The 16,285-nt window shown below is 43.7% G+C and overlaps 2 protein-coding genes across 2 annotated transcripts in view; both read right to left on the bottom strand.

Moving 5' to 3' along the window:
- ERCC1 (ERCC excision repair 1, endonuclease non-catalytic subunit) overlaps positions 1-16,285 on the bottom strand; it is a 333,113-nt gene that overhangs the window by 281,253 nt on the left and 35,575 nt on the right. The gene's annotated exons all lie outside the window — the stretch shown is intronic.
- The window catches only part of MRPL50 (mitochondrial ribosomal protein L50), a 44,789-nt gene continuing 31,931 nt past the window's right edge, over positions 3,428-16,285 (bottom strand). Inside the window, exon 2 of the mRNA XM_069630065.1 lies at positions 3,428-3,836. Coding sequence (XP_069486166.1) covers positions 3,428-3,836 — 409 coding nt within the window. The remainder of the gene's footprint in view (positions 3,837-16,285) is intronic.

The raw sequence follows: 16,285 nt of genomic DNA on the forward strand, positions 1-16,285 counted from the left end.
TTGCATCTAGAACCTTGAAAGATGTAGAAAGAAGATATTCTGTTATTGAGCAGGAGGCGTTGGCAGTGATCTGGGTCATTGGCAGGTTCTGGTTGTACTTGTATGGAAGAGCTTTTGTTGTAAGGACAGATCACAAACCCCTCATTAACATATTTAACATGAGTCTCTCTGCGCATTATGAAATGGGTAACAAGAGTGCAAGGATTGAACTTTGTGGTAGAACAAGTCGAAGGAAAGAAGAATGTAGATGCGGATACGCTTTTGCACAACGCCGCCAAGGAAGAAGATTGCAATGCAGAAGATGAGCGAGAGAAAGATTAAGGATATTTTTGGTGTGGATGATGGTTTCCCCGAAGAAGAATGGGCAAAAATGTGTTGAAGATGATGAGGTATACCAATACGTTTAGCGCCGAGTCAGAGAGGTGGCATGGTGAGGGAGATGCTTTACCAGATGGCAGTTTGTCCGTGATAAAAAGATTCAGGCGTGTCAAAAGTGAACTGTCTGTGCAAGGAGGATTAATACGCAGAGGAGAGAGGTTACTAGTGCCAGAAGGTACGAAAAACAGCGAGTTAGGACACATGGTCACATGGGCATTTCAAGGACCAAGTCAGTAATTAGATCTGATTTCTGGTGGCCTCAGATGGATAGAGACATTGAGCAACAAGTTAAAGACTACAGTAGTTGTAAAGAGAGAGAAAGTTTTAAAAACAGAGAGTCTTGCCCATGTTGGTACCAGAGGTTGTGTGTGTCCCATGGGAGGTCATAGCTATAAGACTTGTCGGGGCCTTTAAAACTTCCGAGGGTGAAAAACAGCTGCATCATTGTAGTTGTAGACTTGTTATCTAAATGGCCCGAAGTGGGAATATTGAAGGAGATCACCACTGCCTATGTTGTAACATTTTTAGATGGAATGTTTAAGAGGGAGGGATTTCCCTCGTCAATCATCAGTGACAATGGGCCCAAGTCACATCCCTGGAGTTATGAAAGATGGTTAAGTTTTTCGGGATTGAACACGGATTGCTTTGTATCATCCCCAGAGCAATGGGTGTGTGGAAAGTTTCAACAGAACAATAATTGAGGTGGTCAGAATTGCAGTTGCCAATGAGAGTTGGAAAGATGCCCTGTTGCAGAAGGCGTTTCATTATCACATTACTCCACATACCATGACGGGAATCTCTCGTTTCAAACTTTTCAGGGGTCAGAAACCTAACACACAGAAAGTCGAGTTTTGTACAAGTTGATTCTGTCAAAATAAGAGGGCATCTCCAGGCAAGGTGGCGAAAGAGAGATGACAGGAAGTGTGGTTGTTTGCATACAGAGTTTGCGAGAGGAGACAAGGTGAAGGTATTGTTGCCAAGGAAGGGGAGGAAGTGTGATGTGAGAATTTCTACAGAGAACGAGGTGGAAAATGATTAAGGTAATGCGGTTAGAGTTTTGTAAGGTGTGGAATAAGAAAGGGTAGCACTTTTTAAATGATGGTATCTTCTGTAGCTCATCTTTATGATAGTAATTGCTGTTATCTCATCGTTTAAATCATTTGCCCTCTTGCATTCTGATAATAACGAGGAAAGAAGATGGGTTCTAATGTTACTTGCCTTTATAATTTTATTTATCTTCCATCAGTATTATGTTTTTTTTCCTTTACACAGTCACCCTCTATACTTAGAGGCTCTCTTCTAGAGTGAAATGTTAGATCATCACCTTCCATATGGAATTGTTGTCTCAAGCTGAGAGGCGTTCTAAGGCAGTTGGAACAGGAGCTGGAAAAGGTAGCTGTAGTCAAAATTGAATGCTAACTTCAATAAATCTTAGATTCTTTCTTCACCTCTGAAGTCCGCTTCATTATAGACTCCTTGTGCCTATATGTTCAGCTTTTATCAGAGTGTGCTGAAGAAGGATCAGAACATGGGCATTTTGTTTCCACAATAATGATAAAGGTTAAACACGTGCTCCTTACTACTTGGGCATCATGCCTTTGTTAATGTCTGATTCAGTTTTCATTCTCTCTGATAGTATACCAGGGTTAGTTCCCTTGTATTGGCTGTGTGCAGGTGATCACCCAGGTGACTGGTGTTCTGTCAGGGCACAGTGGGAGAAAATTAGTTGAGCTGGGATTTGAGGCATAGCTTTCATGCAAGCATTTGACCATCTTCTCAGCTTTAGATGGTTACATTGTACCAAGGTTTGACTTTTTTTGGCAGAGTACACAACCCAAAATAAACCAAGCTCACAACTTTAAAAAGTCCATATAGAAATGTGATCAGCAGAACCAGTTGAAGCCAATAGCCCATCAGAAAGCCAAATAATGTGAACCCATATTTAAAAAAAAAAAAACATGCAGTTTGAAGCCCATTTTCCTAAGGTTTTCTCAGGGGTTCAGGCTCACTCACAAATTGAGCCTCCAAAATGTAAACCCCACCATCTTCCAAAGTCACCAGCCACCACTGGTCAAGAAAACCAGAATAGGGAGGACATGCCTTTTCTGTCTTGTACGCAGGCCTTGAGCATGACCCTCCACTTGGAAAATTAGAATGACTCGTTACCAGGCCTCAAAATGTGCACTAGCCATAAGCGAATATTTACTTCTCCCTAGGAAGATCTGGTCCATGTGGAGAACTGCCATTTACACAAGGGGGTGAGCAAATTATGCCTGGCTAGTTGCTTGAAACATTAGATTTGGGCAAGAGCTGTGAACTATGCTAAGGGTACAATGCTGGTGATGTGCTCCAAGGAGTACCCTTTCATGTAAAATAGCTGCAAAGTTTACAACCATGCGAAACAGGGTATTGTGACAGAAACCATTTGGTGACAAAGTGGTTAAATCAGCAGCAAAAGTGTCTACATCACTGTGGAGACACGAGTTTCAGTGCCATCTATCCAGCACCTTACACAAGCAGTGAACACAGGCGCCAATATGAAAACCGATCAGCAAGGCAGTGCATTTAAGAATTTTAATCAATCACACTGCACATCTGTCAGGTACGCTTCATGTTAAAGGCAGATCATAGTACAACACAACCTTTTCCAAACCCCATTTTTTCACTATATCTCTCGCACATTGAGCAAAACAAAATGTAAAGTCTGATGCAATGCTACTCAATCCCACAAAGAAGATATTTCTGTCGTCCATGCCGCCAACCAATCACAGAGTACTTCCATTGTTTTTACTGCAGCACACTTTATTGCAAGAACATCCTTACAAAGACTGTTTTGAAGTGAACAGGAACAATTCCAATAAAGTTTCAAATAAACCGAAGCATCGAAGAGGTACAATAAATCCAATCACTGTTGCCATTCAGCCCAAATAGTGCCTTTGAGACTAGCACTGTCCAAAACCATTGAGGATTTCAAAGAGCGATCACAGTGCCGGTACAGATAACTCTGGTGAATGGTTTGTGGCACCCAATGACAAAATACAGGATTAGTCTAAAGCTCTTTGTAACCCCAGTCAATCTTGAGATTAGAGGGCAAGTCTGCCGCAATCAGTTCATCAAATTTGGACACCTCCTTGACTGGAGTACTATAGAACGTCAGAAGGTCACGCGTGTTCTGCATCTCACGCAGACGGCTGTTCGGAACAGCATGGCCCAACTCGGCTGCCAGCCCAGCCAACAGGTGGAACTTCCGCGAGCTATCCTCCAGGGTTACTTGCTGCCAGTTGGAAGAGGGCCCAAACACCTCCCTCACGCATAACTCCAGACGCTGAACCAGGTCCACTGGAGGGATGTATTTTCTGCTGCGTGGTGGCAGGCTTGACAAGGTGGGTTCTGCCGGATTGGGGGCCAATTCCAGCTGCCCCGTGACTCTCACAACATCAGGGTCCCAGGTTTTCTTTCTGCCAGAACAAAGAGGAAGAAAAACCAGTTTACATTTACTGCTCGGTCCATTTCCTCATCTCTCTGTACATTCCTCCTTGCCCCATCAATTTAGGACTATCTCAAGATTGCCAATAAGGTTCTGTAAAGCCAGGAAATATGAGCTGCACCCCAGTCTACCTCCTGCCAACCCTCAGAATGCTTCCAACTCCAAATAACCCTTTCAGCAAACCGTTGCACTAAGGTCTACAGAATACACTGAAAAGGGTAATTTCCCCCAATACGACTGCCCAAATAGGCTTTCTAAGAAGGTTGGGGTTTCCTAGTCTGTCACAAAAGGGCGACACTGACTTTTAGTCAAAGGAAAATTGAAAAGGCACAAGGGAAAGACCAGCATTTCTACAGTTTACAGAATGGCGTATTCATTTATTATTAAAAAAAAAGTGATGTTGCGTTAGGCTTTTATACTGCACAGATCATCATCATAGTAATTTTAAAGCACTAACCCTTTTCCATGAAGAGGGTAACTGTAAACTTGACCAGGCTGGCAGCCAGCCTGTGTTATTTGTGGTGAAAAGGCAATGGGGCCCAAGAAGACCGGGAAAGGTATGTACTAACTTAACTTACAACATGAAGGGACATTAAAACATAAAAGTGAGTTATGGTGACTGTTGGGATGTTTGTCTAGTTTTTGGTGTTTTGATAAGAAAATGTAATCAACACTGGACGACAGTTTCCCTTATTGGCCAGCAAACCTTTCATAGAAGCAATGACTTGTGTGGTGGCGATATTACGTCAAATCATGTTCTGGATGCATGATGGTCTTAAGATGTGCTGAAGAGTTGATAGGAAGTGTGGGGGCTATTAACCAGATAATCTTACTCAAATCCCTCTTGCCAATTGTCAAAAAGGGGTCTGGTAAATACGAGTCCCCTACAAGATGTCAGACTGAAATTGGCTGTGTGCAAAATGCATGCTGAGGGACACAAAAGGGTAGAATGACAAATGATCTTCCCCATTTGGAGTCATACCAAACTGGCATCGTAGAGCAAATGAGTGTTCTCCTTGTATATAGTGGCACATAATTCACTTGACTGCAGAATGGGAGAATTACATTTGGATGCAAGGTTGTAAAATAATGCATGGCATGGTAACAAGGACAAACACAATATTAACATTAATGCAACACTAGAGTAGTGGGGCGCGACCAAGCCGCAACCATGGTAGCCACCTTTTTTTGAGTCTCCAAGGGGTGCGCTACACTAATAAGATCGAGCTCAATCCAGAGAAGAGCTAAATCGGGGGAAAACACCCACGAGATTCATCCTACCAGCAGGGAATCTGACCCCAGGTTGGAGGAGCACCGGCACCTGAAAGAAGAGGTGCCATGGTGTGGGAGGCCCTCGGCAGTGCCCTGGCATCTCAGACACAGAAAAGCGGGCCGCCTCTGAGGTCTTCCAGTCCAGGTGTGGCACTCCCAGGACTACCATTTGGACAGAATGCACCTCACTTCCTGGCATAGGAACACCACCCAGAGCAGGGCCGCCACCAGCAAAGAACTCGGGGGGATGGAATCAGCACCTCCATCTCGAGTGGGGGGCAGGAGTTTCGCCTGCAGCAGTCGGACCCCGGACCAACATGGGTGGCCTTGCTCCCGAGGATGGGGAGGCCCTCCCCCATACCACAGCGGCAGTTCATCAACCCACATGGAGTGGCGGGACGGCACCGGGGAGGACCCTGAAATAATCGATCCTTGCCCAGTCCCTCTGGTGCAGTGGGGCTATGTGGAGGACCAACACCTGGGACTGGGTCCAGGCCTTGAGCAAACCTTGCAGCTCACCTATGATCAAATTCCAGCCCCGCCCCAAGAGTAGGGAGCACTGGCTCACAAAAGGGGTAGGAGGGGCGGACTGATCTGAGGCCGGGCAAGGTCCAGCCCCAGTGTGTATAGCTAGGGGTGAGACACCCCCAAGGAGGTGTGGGTGATGCGGCTCTCGCTGGACATAAAGGCCCCAAGAGTTGGGGGAGAAGCGGGGGCCCGACTAACATCTGTGGGCTGCTGCACCTTGGAGGGGGTTGGGACCCCCGTCCACCGGTCTCATTTCACTGAGAGGAGTGTGTCAGGACATTTGAGAGGACTGCAGGAGCAGGGGTTGGTCACCCTTCTCCTGGCGGATCTTCCCCATCCAGGCGGGTCGCAAGTGGTGGATCCCTGGCCCGCCTCCATACACACCAAGATGACCTAACAAAACAAAAAACTGGCAAACCAGCAGATATCCTTTCCATGAGTGCCACAACAAAAAAAGGGGGTAAAAGCAAGCAACTAGAACCGAGGCACGGTCCTCACACCATCAGCTCACTACCTTATCCTGGACTACCAAGCTACCAAACGTCACCTACAGCTCATGCTCCAAGAGCTTACAAATTAAATCCAGTACAGTAGAACTGGGACAGAAGTTAGCAGCAATAGACATGCCGATCCAGGGGCTTGGGAGCAGGGTAAATGACTTGGAAAACTAGTTCTGCTGGCAATCCCATTATCTGATGCAGTTCACCACCTGGTGAAAACTTTGGAGGCAGACAATAACCATTTGCAGGCTAAACAAGGACATGGCGAAACAGGCCGGACAACAATATTCAAATACGAGGCGTTCCCACCCACATCCATGACACGGAACTGGACGATTACGTCCAGGTTCTATAAAAAAATTTAAAAAAAGTCCTGGCACTACCAACAAGGAACACATTGTCCCATTATTGCACTAAATAAAACCGAAAAAAAATGCTGAATGTGCTTCGGCTTGGGAAAAATAAATAAATACAGCTGGTAAACAGTTCTAACGAAGGTCCAGTTTTTTGTGTGTATTCCTTTATTAGTATTGTTAGTACTGGATTCTGTGAAATTAAGACAACCAGTGACCTTTATATTTTTGTGGGATATTGCCTCTGTGCCAGCCTGCATGAGGCGCGTGGGATGTGAAACTACGTTTTCTGTAAGTGGCTGTTGGGCTGTCTGGAACACTGCTTTTTGCCTAATCTACGGATCTTTCACATGGACCTGTGACTCCACCCACTTTTTCCTACAACTTCAAATAGTGCTGGCCATGCGCCTTGCGCGCACTTTGTGTAAGTGGCTTGCAAGTGGCTGTTTGGCTGAGAGGCTGTGGCATTGTAAGGTAAGACATTGTCATTTCCGTTATCCTGCTTACTAACTTGTCATTGAAAGAACGAAACAGTCCTTGACATGCCCAGCCCAACTAAAGCCCCACCTTCTCCTAAAACATACAATCTACACAGTAATTGGCGATCTTCAAGCTCCAGAACTGGACAATGCCAGAAAATAGTAGTACCTTCCATCGATTGAAATCTCAGACAGCACTTGACTGTTTAAGTCTGACCATGTCAGTTTCCATTCAAGAAGCTATGAACCTCCATTGCAGTTCAACGGGTTGCCGCCCCAGACGTCTTTTCTCCCCAAGAACTTCTCTACAGGCACACTCTTTGTAGGCTAATGGCCTAGACTTACTGTTACCGCAAAAAAAAAAAACATTAAAAGGAGAATCAATGAGCACTTTCCAAATAAAAGATGGAGTGCCGGCAACATGCATAACTTGGGAGAGTCTAGAGCCCATGCCCATTGCTACGCGATAACAAGTCAACAAATCCGATATAACATCAAAGACAACGCATAACATCAATGCAGACTGCATGCAACCCTCACATGCCCTCTGCTTGGAAGTTCACAATGACTATCAAAATCCCTCTCTCGACTTTCCATCATCGCCTAAGACTAAATACAGAACGAAGAGCTCATGATGCACACTCCAACTTAAAACCTCTTACAGACGCGACTAAGCACGCTTAGTTTTGTTTTAACATCATTAGTTAATGTCTTTCAGTTGCTTAAAGTCGAAGACCAATCTAATTCTGGCACTCTATTGGAACTTAAAAGGACATGGGAAGTTGCAAATCAACCTTGGTTGGCCTAGGTTCAGCAATAAATAACGAGACATCTAAATCCATCATGTACTAGAAAGAATTGATGAAGAGACTGGAAGCGAATACCACTATGTTCCATACAAATACCGAAGACTCAAGTCAAATGGATTGAAGCCTTATTGAGCACAAACCCTCTTTTCAAAAACACCAAATCAAGATCCAATTAAATGCCTTATAAGCGATTGTGAGCTCTCCAAATACCCACAGGCTAAGGACACACCGCTTTCTGAATCAGTTCTGGAATAATTCAGAAGGCTAGTAAATATGGAAGACGCTTTTGCTGAAAAAGAAGTGGTAACAATAAACTTGTCAGACATTAATCCAACTCCAAGAGGAGAGGAAATCTCTGCAATTCAACCGAAATGTAATTGTCGAAAGAAAAACACAAAAAGAAAAGCAAGCTTACCAACGATGATGTTTCTTTTAATCATAATAAACTTAAGAAAAAACAGAAAGAATAATAAAATAAAACATTGTCAAAGCAAGTTTCATTTGAGCCATATCATTTCCAAACGCTGAACTAGTGAGACCGTGTTCCCAATCCCCTGCACCCAATAAAAAAAATAATTAAAAAAAAATAAATGTCTCAAAACAGATTCTGCAGATAACTGCTCTGCTATCCCTGTGCCAAATACTGCTCCACAGATAGTAACAGTGACAACTGCAGTCCAGACTGTTGGATGGTCTACTGCGTCCTCTCAAACCACTCAATTTCCAACATCCTCAACTTACGAACCGAGATTTTATAAATGTAAAAAATACTAACAGTCAAAGAAACCTAGCAACGAGAAAAAAAACAAATAATCGCACGTCCAAAAATGTCCAGTCCAACGTAAATGCTCTTTCAGAAACTACAACTTCTAATGTTCTTGATGCTCAACTAAGCAAGGAGAAAAAGCTTGTACCAATGTTTTGTGCTAGACATAAAGACGTTTCTGCCTCTAATATCAATCCATTGACAAATACCATCTTCTTTGGGGGTCTATAACTTCTCAAAATAACACTGAACAACTATAACCTGTGAATGCCTCTCAAATACAGCACAAAATACTGCTATAGTACAAGACAATTCCAAATCTACAGAGACTAATTCAATCGACCTTCCAGTTGATGCATCTCCTTTTGCAGTACCTAGGATCCGACTATACCACTTCAAAAGAGGGAAAGGCTTTAAATCCCCAAATAGAGGTGCCATTCTAACAATCTCTAAAAAGATCCCAGATTGTTACTTCGTCTCAAACAACATTGAATTTGTCTGTTTTCCGAATAAAAATTGCACTTATATAGTCGAATTAGGTCTGAAATCCAGATTGCGCACAAGCGATGCTTCTTGCAAAAAGAGACCTAAATAACTTGGGTGTTGAAATCTCAACCCAACAGAACACAAAAACCATTGAAGGTAAAATAGAGCGTGATTATCGTTCTACTCTAAGAGTCTCCTGTCAAACACCAGCCTTCAATTCGAATGTCAATTATGGAAAGAAATAGTCCCTCAATGCCTGTGACATCTACGATGTGGGAACTCTTGCTTGAGATTATTGGACACATTTGTGAAAGGGAATGCGTAGTCCCTCTAGCAAAACAGGATTTGAAATGTTTGGGTTGGAACACGCGAGGTTCTGTATCATTCAAAATTAAATCTATGAAAGAATTTTGATATAATCCCATTTCAAGAAACATGGCCATTAGAATGTTTAAAGTTAGATGGTTTCCTAATCCTGGATCAACCAGCAATCAAGAGGAGGATATGGTCTGCCCGCGGGTGGGCTCTCGATTTCAGCACGAGCATCCAGCGTAGCATCACTTGAATTAATTTCCACCACTAATCCAGGTCTGCTGGCCACTCTCTTGACTCTTAAAAGGCCCTAAACATCCCCAATCTGAACCCTGCCTCTTCCAACCCAATTAATTTTATGGAATCCTTGTCAGACTTATTGGTAAGAGTCACAACAAAGTATAGTTCGACTGTTAGGCGATCTCAACTCACAGTGTACTCAGTTATTGACTGAATGCTCATCCCTTCTAGCTAAACAAACTACTGCAAATGGTGAAAAATTGGTAAATTCTTTGCAAAGCTGGAACCTAAAACTGCTCAATGGGAATTTAAAAGGCGATATCCCTGCAGCATCCACCTGGTGTAGAGTTTCCTCTAGATCGATTCTGGGTTACCTTTTTCTTTCTGACGATTTATTTGTAAAACATTTCAGGTATTAGATATTTATCTTTCAGCCATAATGACTAACATGTAACCCAAATAACCATTTTGAGAACCCTAATCGGTATGTTAATAATGGAAAGAATCGCTTGCTCAAATTTAAAAACAATGGTAATGCTTTAAATAAGGAACGAGGAAATAGGATGGTTGATATAGCAGATGACTTAGCTGAACAATGTAATCGATCAAACTATGAATTATTTGTGGGAACTAAATCATCCCTCTTCAATTAATCCATCTGTGAAGAAAAAGCACATCCACTCCTTTGACTAATGAGGAGACTTGGTTGAGAAAGAAGCAAATGAGGAACGCCATCAGGCACTTAAAATCCAAAACACAAGAGCTTCAAAAGTGTACAGGACGGAAATAATGCGTAATAACTATCGTAATTGGTCTTATGCTTATTAACATCTCCGTCACCAAAGGGACAGTGAAAGCATGTTAAAAACACTAATAACTAAAAACTCCTGTTACTTTTGGAAGTTAACAATCATAGCATGTCACAGACCCAGTTGAAAAGTAACGCGATTTCTAATTCCGTCTGGGGCAAATATTTTGATGCCATTTACAGAAGCTCCCTCCCCTCATCTCATCTCATCTCAATCCAGTAATTTGGATGTGGAATGGCAAATGTCCTTCGATGAAGAAAGGATAGTAAATCTCATAAATAAGTCTTCATCTAGAGCAGCAGGCCCTAATGACCTTTCCCAAGCGATATTGAAATCTAATCCTGATCTCTGGGCCTCATTTCTGAAGGTCGTTTTTGTCAGAGTTTTGCAATCTTCCACCCTTCCCTCTCATGGATGTCGGCTATTATAATTCCCATTTACAAAAGAGGCGATTGGGCTGACCCTGTCAACTATTGCCATCTTGGACGCGGATGGCAAGATATTTGCAGCTGTCGTACTAAAACATCTGAAGATTGGATGACAAAAGAACATTTTATCCAAATGCAGATAGGTTTCAGAAGAGGTCTTTCCACTTCCATTAACAGTTTAGTCATATCAGCTTCAAAAAAGAAGGTTGTATACTTTATGGAGCTTGGTTGGATCTCTCCAGAGCCTTCGATACGGTCAACAGGGAGTGACTCTTGGCCAAACTACATCTTTGGGGCATTCCGAGTGGCCTCTTAGCCATTTTAAGGGGCCTGCATACAGGCACAACTCTAAGAGTTAGATTAAACATCCTAGGTGACTTGTCTCAAGAGGTGTTCACTGAAAGAGGCATACGACAAGGAGGACTGCATGCCTCTTTTTAGACGATTTAAACAAAGCATTAGAACATCAATCATTAGCAAGCCCTAGAATTGGAAAACAGCCATTATACTGGATTGCTTATGCTGATGTGGTCTTGCTTGATTATTCTCCTAGAGGACATCTCCTCTCTGCATTTGGCTCATATGCAGTAGCAAATGACCCATTAGTGAATTCCATCAAAACAAAAATCATGTCATTCAGATCATCCCGTAAGAGCTCCATGAACTTCAAATAGTCTCTACAAGATCAGACTGTGCCTGTAGCTACAGAGCTTATCCATCTAAGCATTAAACTGTGTTTGGTTCACACTATAAAGCTAATAGAACATGGTCTTGAGGTTAAGATAATTCCTCTTCAAGCGCAGATGAAGAAGCTCTATATACACCTTTTGCAATTTCTCCGCTGATAAGGTTTTATAAAGCAAAAGTAATTCCTTCCTTATTGTATGGCCATGATCCAGTGCCTTTCTCCTACACACTTAACTGTATGTGTCTTGAGGGCAAAATTTGGAAAACAATTCTCCATGTTCCATCAAGCTACCCTATAGCATCCTTGAGGTACGTATTAGGACTTCATTCCCTAAAAAAAAAAAAAACAATCACATCTTGCTTGGAAGATATCGTCACTCTGTAGGTAAATATGGTTTCCTAGCAACGATTGAGTGGACAGTTTTTACAGGATCTATTCAATCGGGCAAAACAAATGTTGGAGCAATGTGACCGATCCATAGATCTTATCCAAAATCCAATCGGAGTCAGTCAAGCTCTGCTATGAAAAGACTGGATTCTTACCATCGAGCAGATGCGAGAGCGATCAACATTCTGCTCACTGTCTAGTTTTGATAAACTAGAGAGCGGTCATTTACCAAATTACCTTGCTTGCTTTCCAAGTTCCTATATGAGAACTGAAATTCTTAGAGTAAGACTCAAATCTGTCTATGATAATAACACCACCCAAAAGAAAAAAAAAATATAGCAAACTGTTATTTATGTAATGGAAATGTACAGACTTTATACCATCTTATTATTATTTGTTATGGTACTCGGGATGTTCGAGAAAAACATTTTGGTTGTTTTATTGATAAGAATTGGATTTCCTCAAATGCTTTCTCGAAAATTTAATAGCGGCCATGAAAGATGTTGAACTATTGCTGTCCTCAAGATCTTGGAAAAATTGGGTTTTATTGTATGTTATTTCCTTTACTAATGTTATATGTTCTAATATTAATGTTTATTACTGACTGTACTTCTTTTGTAGGTTTTGTGAAACATCATAATACGGCTGTAACACAATTAAAAAAAACATTTTTTAAAAGCCCATAATGCCGAACATGGGGGACCAGTGGTTGCGTGGGACAATAAAGAACAAAAAGCGCCAGCTCTGACCCACGTTAGTGGGAGGAAACTGACGCTGCAGGGAAAGAGGAGAGTCTGAGGCACACTTATGTGCGTGCCGCCAAAAAGGTAAGTGGGGGTTGGGAGGGGGGGGGGGGAGATGCAGGATCCCGGGAAAGTGATCCATTTGATTACTGCGGAATACCATTTTTTGGAATTCAATATTTTTGGATTCGCAATTTAGGCTGTGTAGTAATCCCGTAGATCCATTGTCAAGGACCACACTCACAGGGTGCCTCGCCCATCCAAAAACCCAATACTGGCCGCAGATGTCCCCAGAATCCATTTCTACAAGGGCAAGGAGGAAATTCTAAAACTATCCAGATTAAAAGGGAGAGTTATGCTACAGGGACACAACGATTTAACTCTTCCAGGACCTTGCCCCCTCCAAATTGGCACGCTGATGCACTTTCAAGGAGTTCACCTCTTGGCTGAGGGACAGGAAAGATATCATTGGGGCTTCCCCTGCTTGCTACAGTTCACTTTGGGAGACAAAAGCTGGTTCCTCTCCTCTACCAGATGAAGACCCCCCCCCCCGCCCTCACCCTGCTCTGCCTAGATGTGGCAGAGGACCGGGAGCTGGGCCTGCCTCCCGCAGCTGCGCTCCCCGCAAGGCTCCAGATACTTGGTCCAGGTCCAAGTCTACCAATGGGTCTTGCCCTCTACAGAGCAGGGGGCCACCTCCTATTCAAGCAGATCCCCAACTACTTGACAGGCACATAACTGCTCAACCTCTGGCCACCTGGTCAAAACACTAAGGCCCTCACGGAACCCATGTTGCTTCAACTGCGCCATTTTACCTGATCCCAAGACTTGTCGAAATGCCGGACAATAAGCTGAGCCAGCGACATTTGTTAAGCAGAGTTTACACATAAAGCGCACCCAGATGAAGGCCCCCCCCCCACACCGTTTCTTCTACTTTAATGGTCCTACCCACAACCAGTCCACACCAGTGTTTTACAATCCAATGCTTCCCCAAAACCTTGCAACAGCTAATCCCCCTTTTTTCTCATTGTTCAGGCACCCAAAAGAAACAGGCTTCATACAAATCAACAAAGACCGCCTCAGTAACCTGTGGTTTCCAAAACAACGTTTTGCATTCCATAGTAAAAAAGGGGGGTGGAGGGGTGGTTTGGGTCCATGATCCTCATGGCTATAAACCTGCCATTTAGGCTTTGTGCAATCCAAAAAGGACCCGGAGGGCAGATTCCTTTACTTGAAGGGCCTCTTAGGCGGCAATACAGTAACTCTAGCCTCCATATCTCCCCATAACGAGTCAAGACACGTTCCTCAGGGCTCTATGCCCCACCCTGCTAAATTTTGCAGAGAGCCTCTTAATGTTAAGTGGAGACTTCAACATAATGCATAACCCCCAGCTAGCCAAATCACACCCGCTGACACAGACTTCCGAAATGCCTTTTATTCCAGAAATTGAACGTGGTGGACTCCTGGTGGGTACTCCATCCAGAAGAGGCAGGCTACACATTATTCTCACATGTACACAGAGATCACTCATCTCAACCTCCTCCGCTGTCCCCGGCTTTAATCCCTTGCCTATCGGAGGTGGAGATGGGAATTGGGTGCTGCAGAACATTTCCCAGTTACGCACATCTCCAAATACACCTTAGACACCAGTCATTCTGGTGGAATTAGTTTCACACATAGACCATTACTTTGCTACCAATGTAACCCCGAAGATGCAATGGGACACCATATGGGATGCCTTCAAGGAAGTTATAAGAGGCAAATATATCTCCAGTGCTTCATTACTCGTCCAGACCAAAGAAGCCAATGAACTAGGTACGGGCCCGCTCTCACCAGTACTTGCAAACCCCTCCTTCACAACCAGATTAGAATCTGGGGCCTTCCAACAGTGGTTCGAAGGGGGCACAGGTCACCATCGGGACTGTTACTGCCAGGGTCGACCATGCTCAATCGAAGAATTCAAGACCAAACACCCCATCCCTCCCAGGGAAGAAATGTTACAATACTGCTAGATTCTCAGACCCTGAAACTCGGGTGGATCTCTGACCTATCGGGGAGGGGCAAAATCTCGCAGACCTACAGAATTCATGATGGAGCCGACGCAAAATATAACTCCTTAACATGTTAGCTTGGGAATGGGACCTCCAATGCAACATTCCCCCAGACTCATGGTCGTGCATATGGGCCGGGGCACAACAGAGCTCCAAATGTACTCTTATCAAGGACAACTCCTACAAAGTAATGCTGCGCTGGTACTACTCCCCGCTCCCCCACAACGCCTCCATAAACTTAATGCACGGTACTCACCCTCTTGCTGGAGGGGCTGCTCGGGTACACTTGAGCACATGTGGTGGGTCCTATCTACATTTGCAATTTTATTGGCAAGAGATTCTTTCAAGATCAGGGGAATCACAGAAGAGCTCCCCATGGACCCGCTCAATCATTTTGGGCGAGGTCGACCAAAAGGGTACTTACAGCCTAAGTGGGGAAGCCATGGTCCTAATAACAAAAAAACTCCTCAATGCTGCCTGTCTAACCTCGGCTCAGTCATGTAAATTATCCCCAAAAGACCCATCTGTAACTTTAGTGGGCCACAGTTATGGGAACCATGGGCAACCAAGAAAGTCACAGCAACCCTGAATAAATCTTTACCCAAATTCTCAAGATGGTGGCTCACCTGGGACGGGTACTGCAATGATACACTGGACATGCCCCACCCCTCATTATTTTAACTCCTACACAAATCATCAATAGGTGATCCAACACATGGCCATCACAGAGAGGAGAAAAGGGGGGCCGTGGATGGGATAGGAAGTCAAAATGACTGCTGTGCAACGTGTCTAGTGACTTGCTCAAAACAAAAAAAGATGATGCATGTCTCAATGCCCGTTACAGGGTCCTTTTTTGACCTCTTTGCAATGCGCCGCAGTTCTTCAATATTTGTTTCTTGATCTACTATGCAATTTTGTCTCTGCTACTGTCAAATGAAAACTGATAAATAAAGTGGAGTTAAATAAATGAGGCCCTAGGAGGACAACTGTAAATTAGAAGGTCTCGTATAGGGGCTGTTTTGCCCCTTAGTCATTGGGGCCTTCGCAGCACTGACTAGATGCGTCAAGAGGAGTACAAGCTTTTCTACTTACTTGATAGGCCCCAAAGGCCATAAGTGGACATGTAGGAGCTACATGCTCCCTTAAATGAGGGTAATTTTAGATCTGTAGCTCCTTTGGTAGCAAGGCCCTGGACCAGGCTGCCTGGAAGTTAATGAGGCCTGCTAGGAGCTTCATGGGGATGGTAATGGTGGTGTGGGAGGTTGGATTCCCGTTGGGCTGAGGGTGGGCGCCTATGGGAATTAATCTGAATAATGCTGTCTCGTGAAGAAAAAAACAAAAAAAAGGGAGGATGTCATAGCTGCACACAGCATAGCAAAAATTGCCGACTAACACTACTGGCTCCAAGAACATGGCTACCCATACAACAGGTCAGTCTAATGGAAATATAGGCAATGTAATTTTAAATCTGTATGCATTACCCATCACATCACAAAGGATAAAAGCTATAATCCAAACAAAGTCATTAACTTTCAGATAGTTCCCAATAAATGCATAGCAGGCATTTTA

Source organism: Ambystoma mexicanum, chromosome 12, assembly GCF_040938575.1.
Source record: "Ambystoma mexicanum isolate Mex_15411 chromosome 12, UKY_AmexF1_1, whole genome shotgun sequence".
Classification (NCBI taxonomy): domain Eukaryota; kingdom Metazoa; phylum Chordata; class Amphibia; order Caudata; family Ambystomatidae; genus Ambystoma; species Ambystoma mexicanum.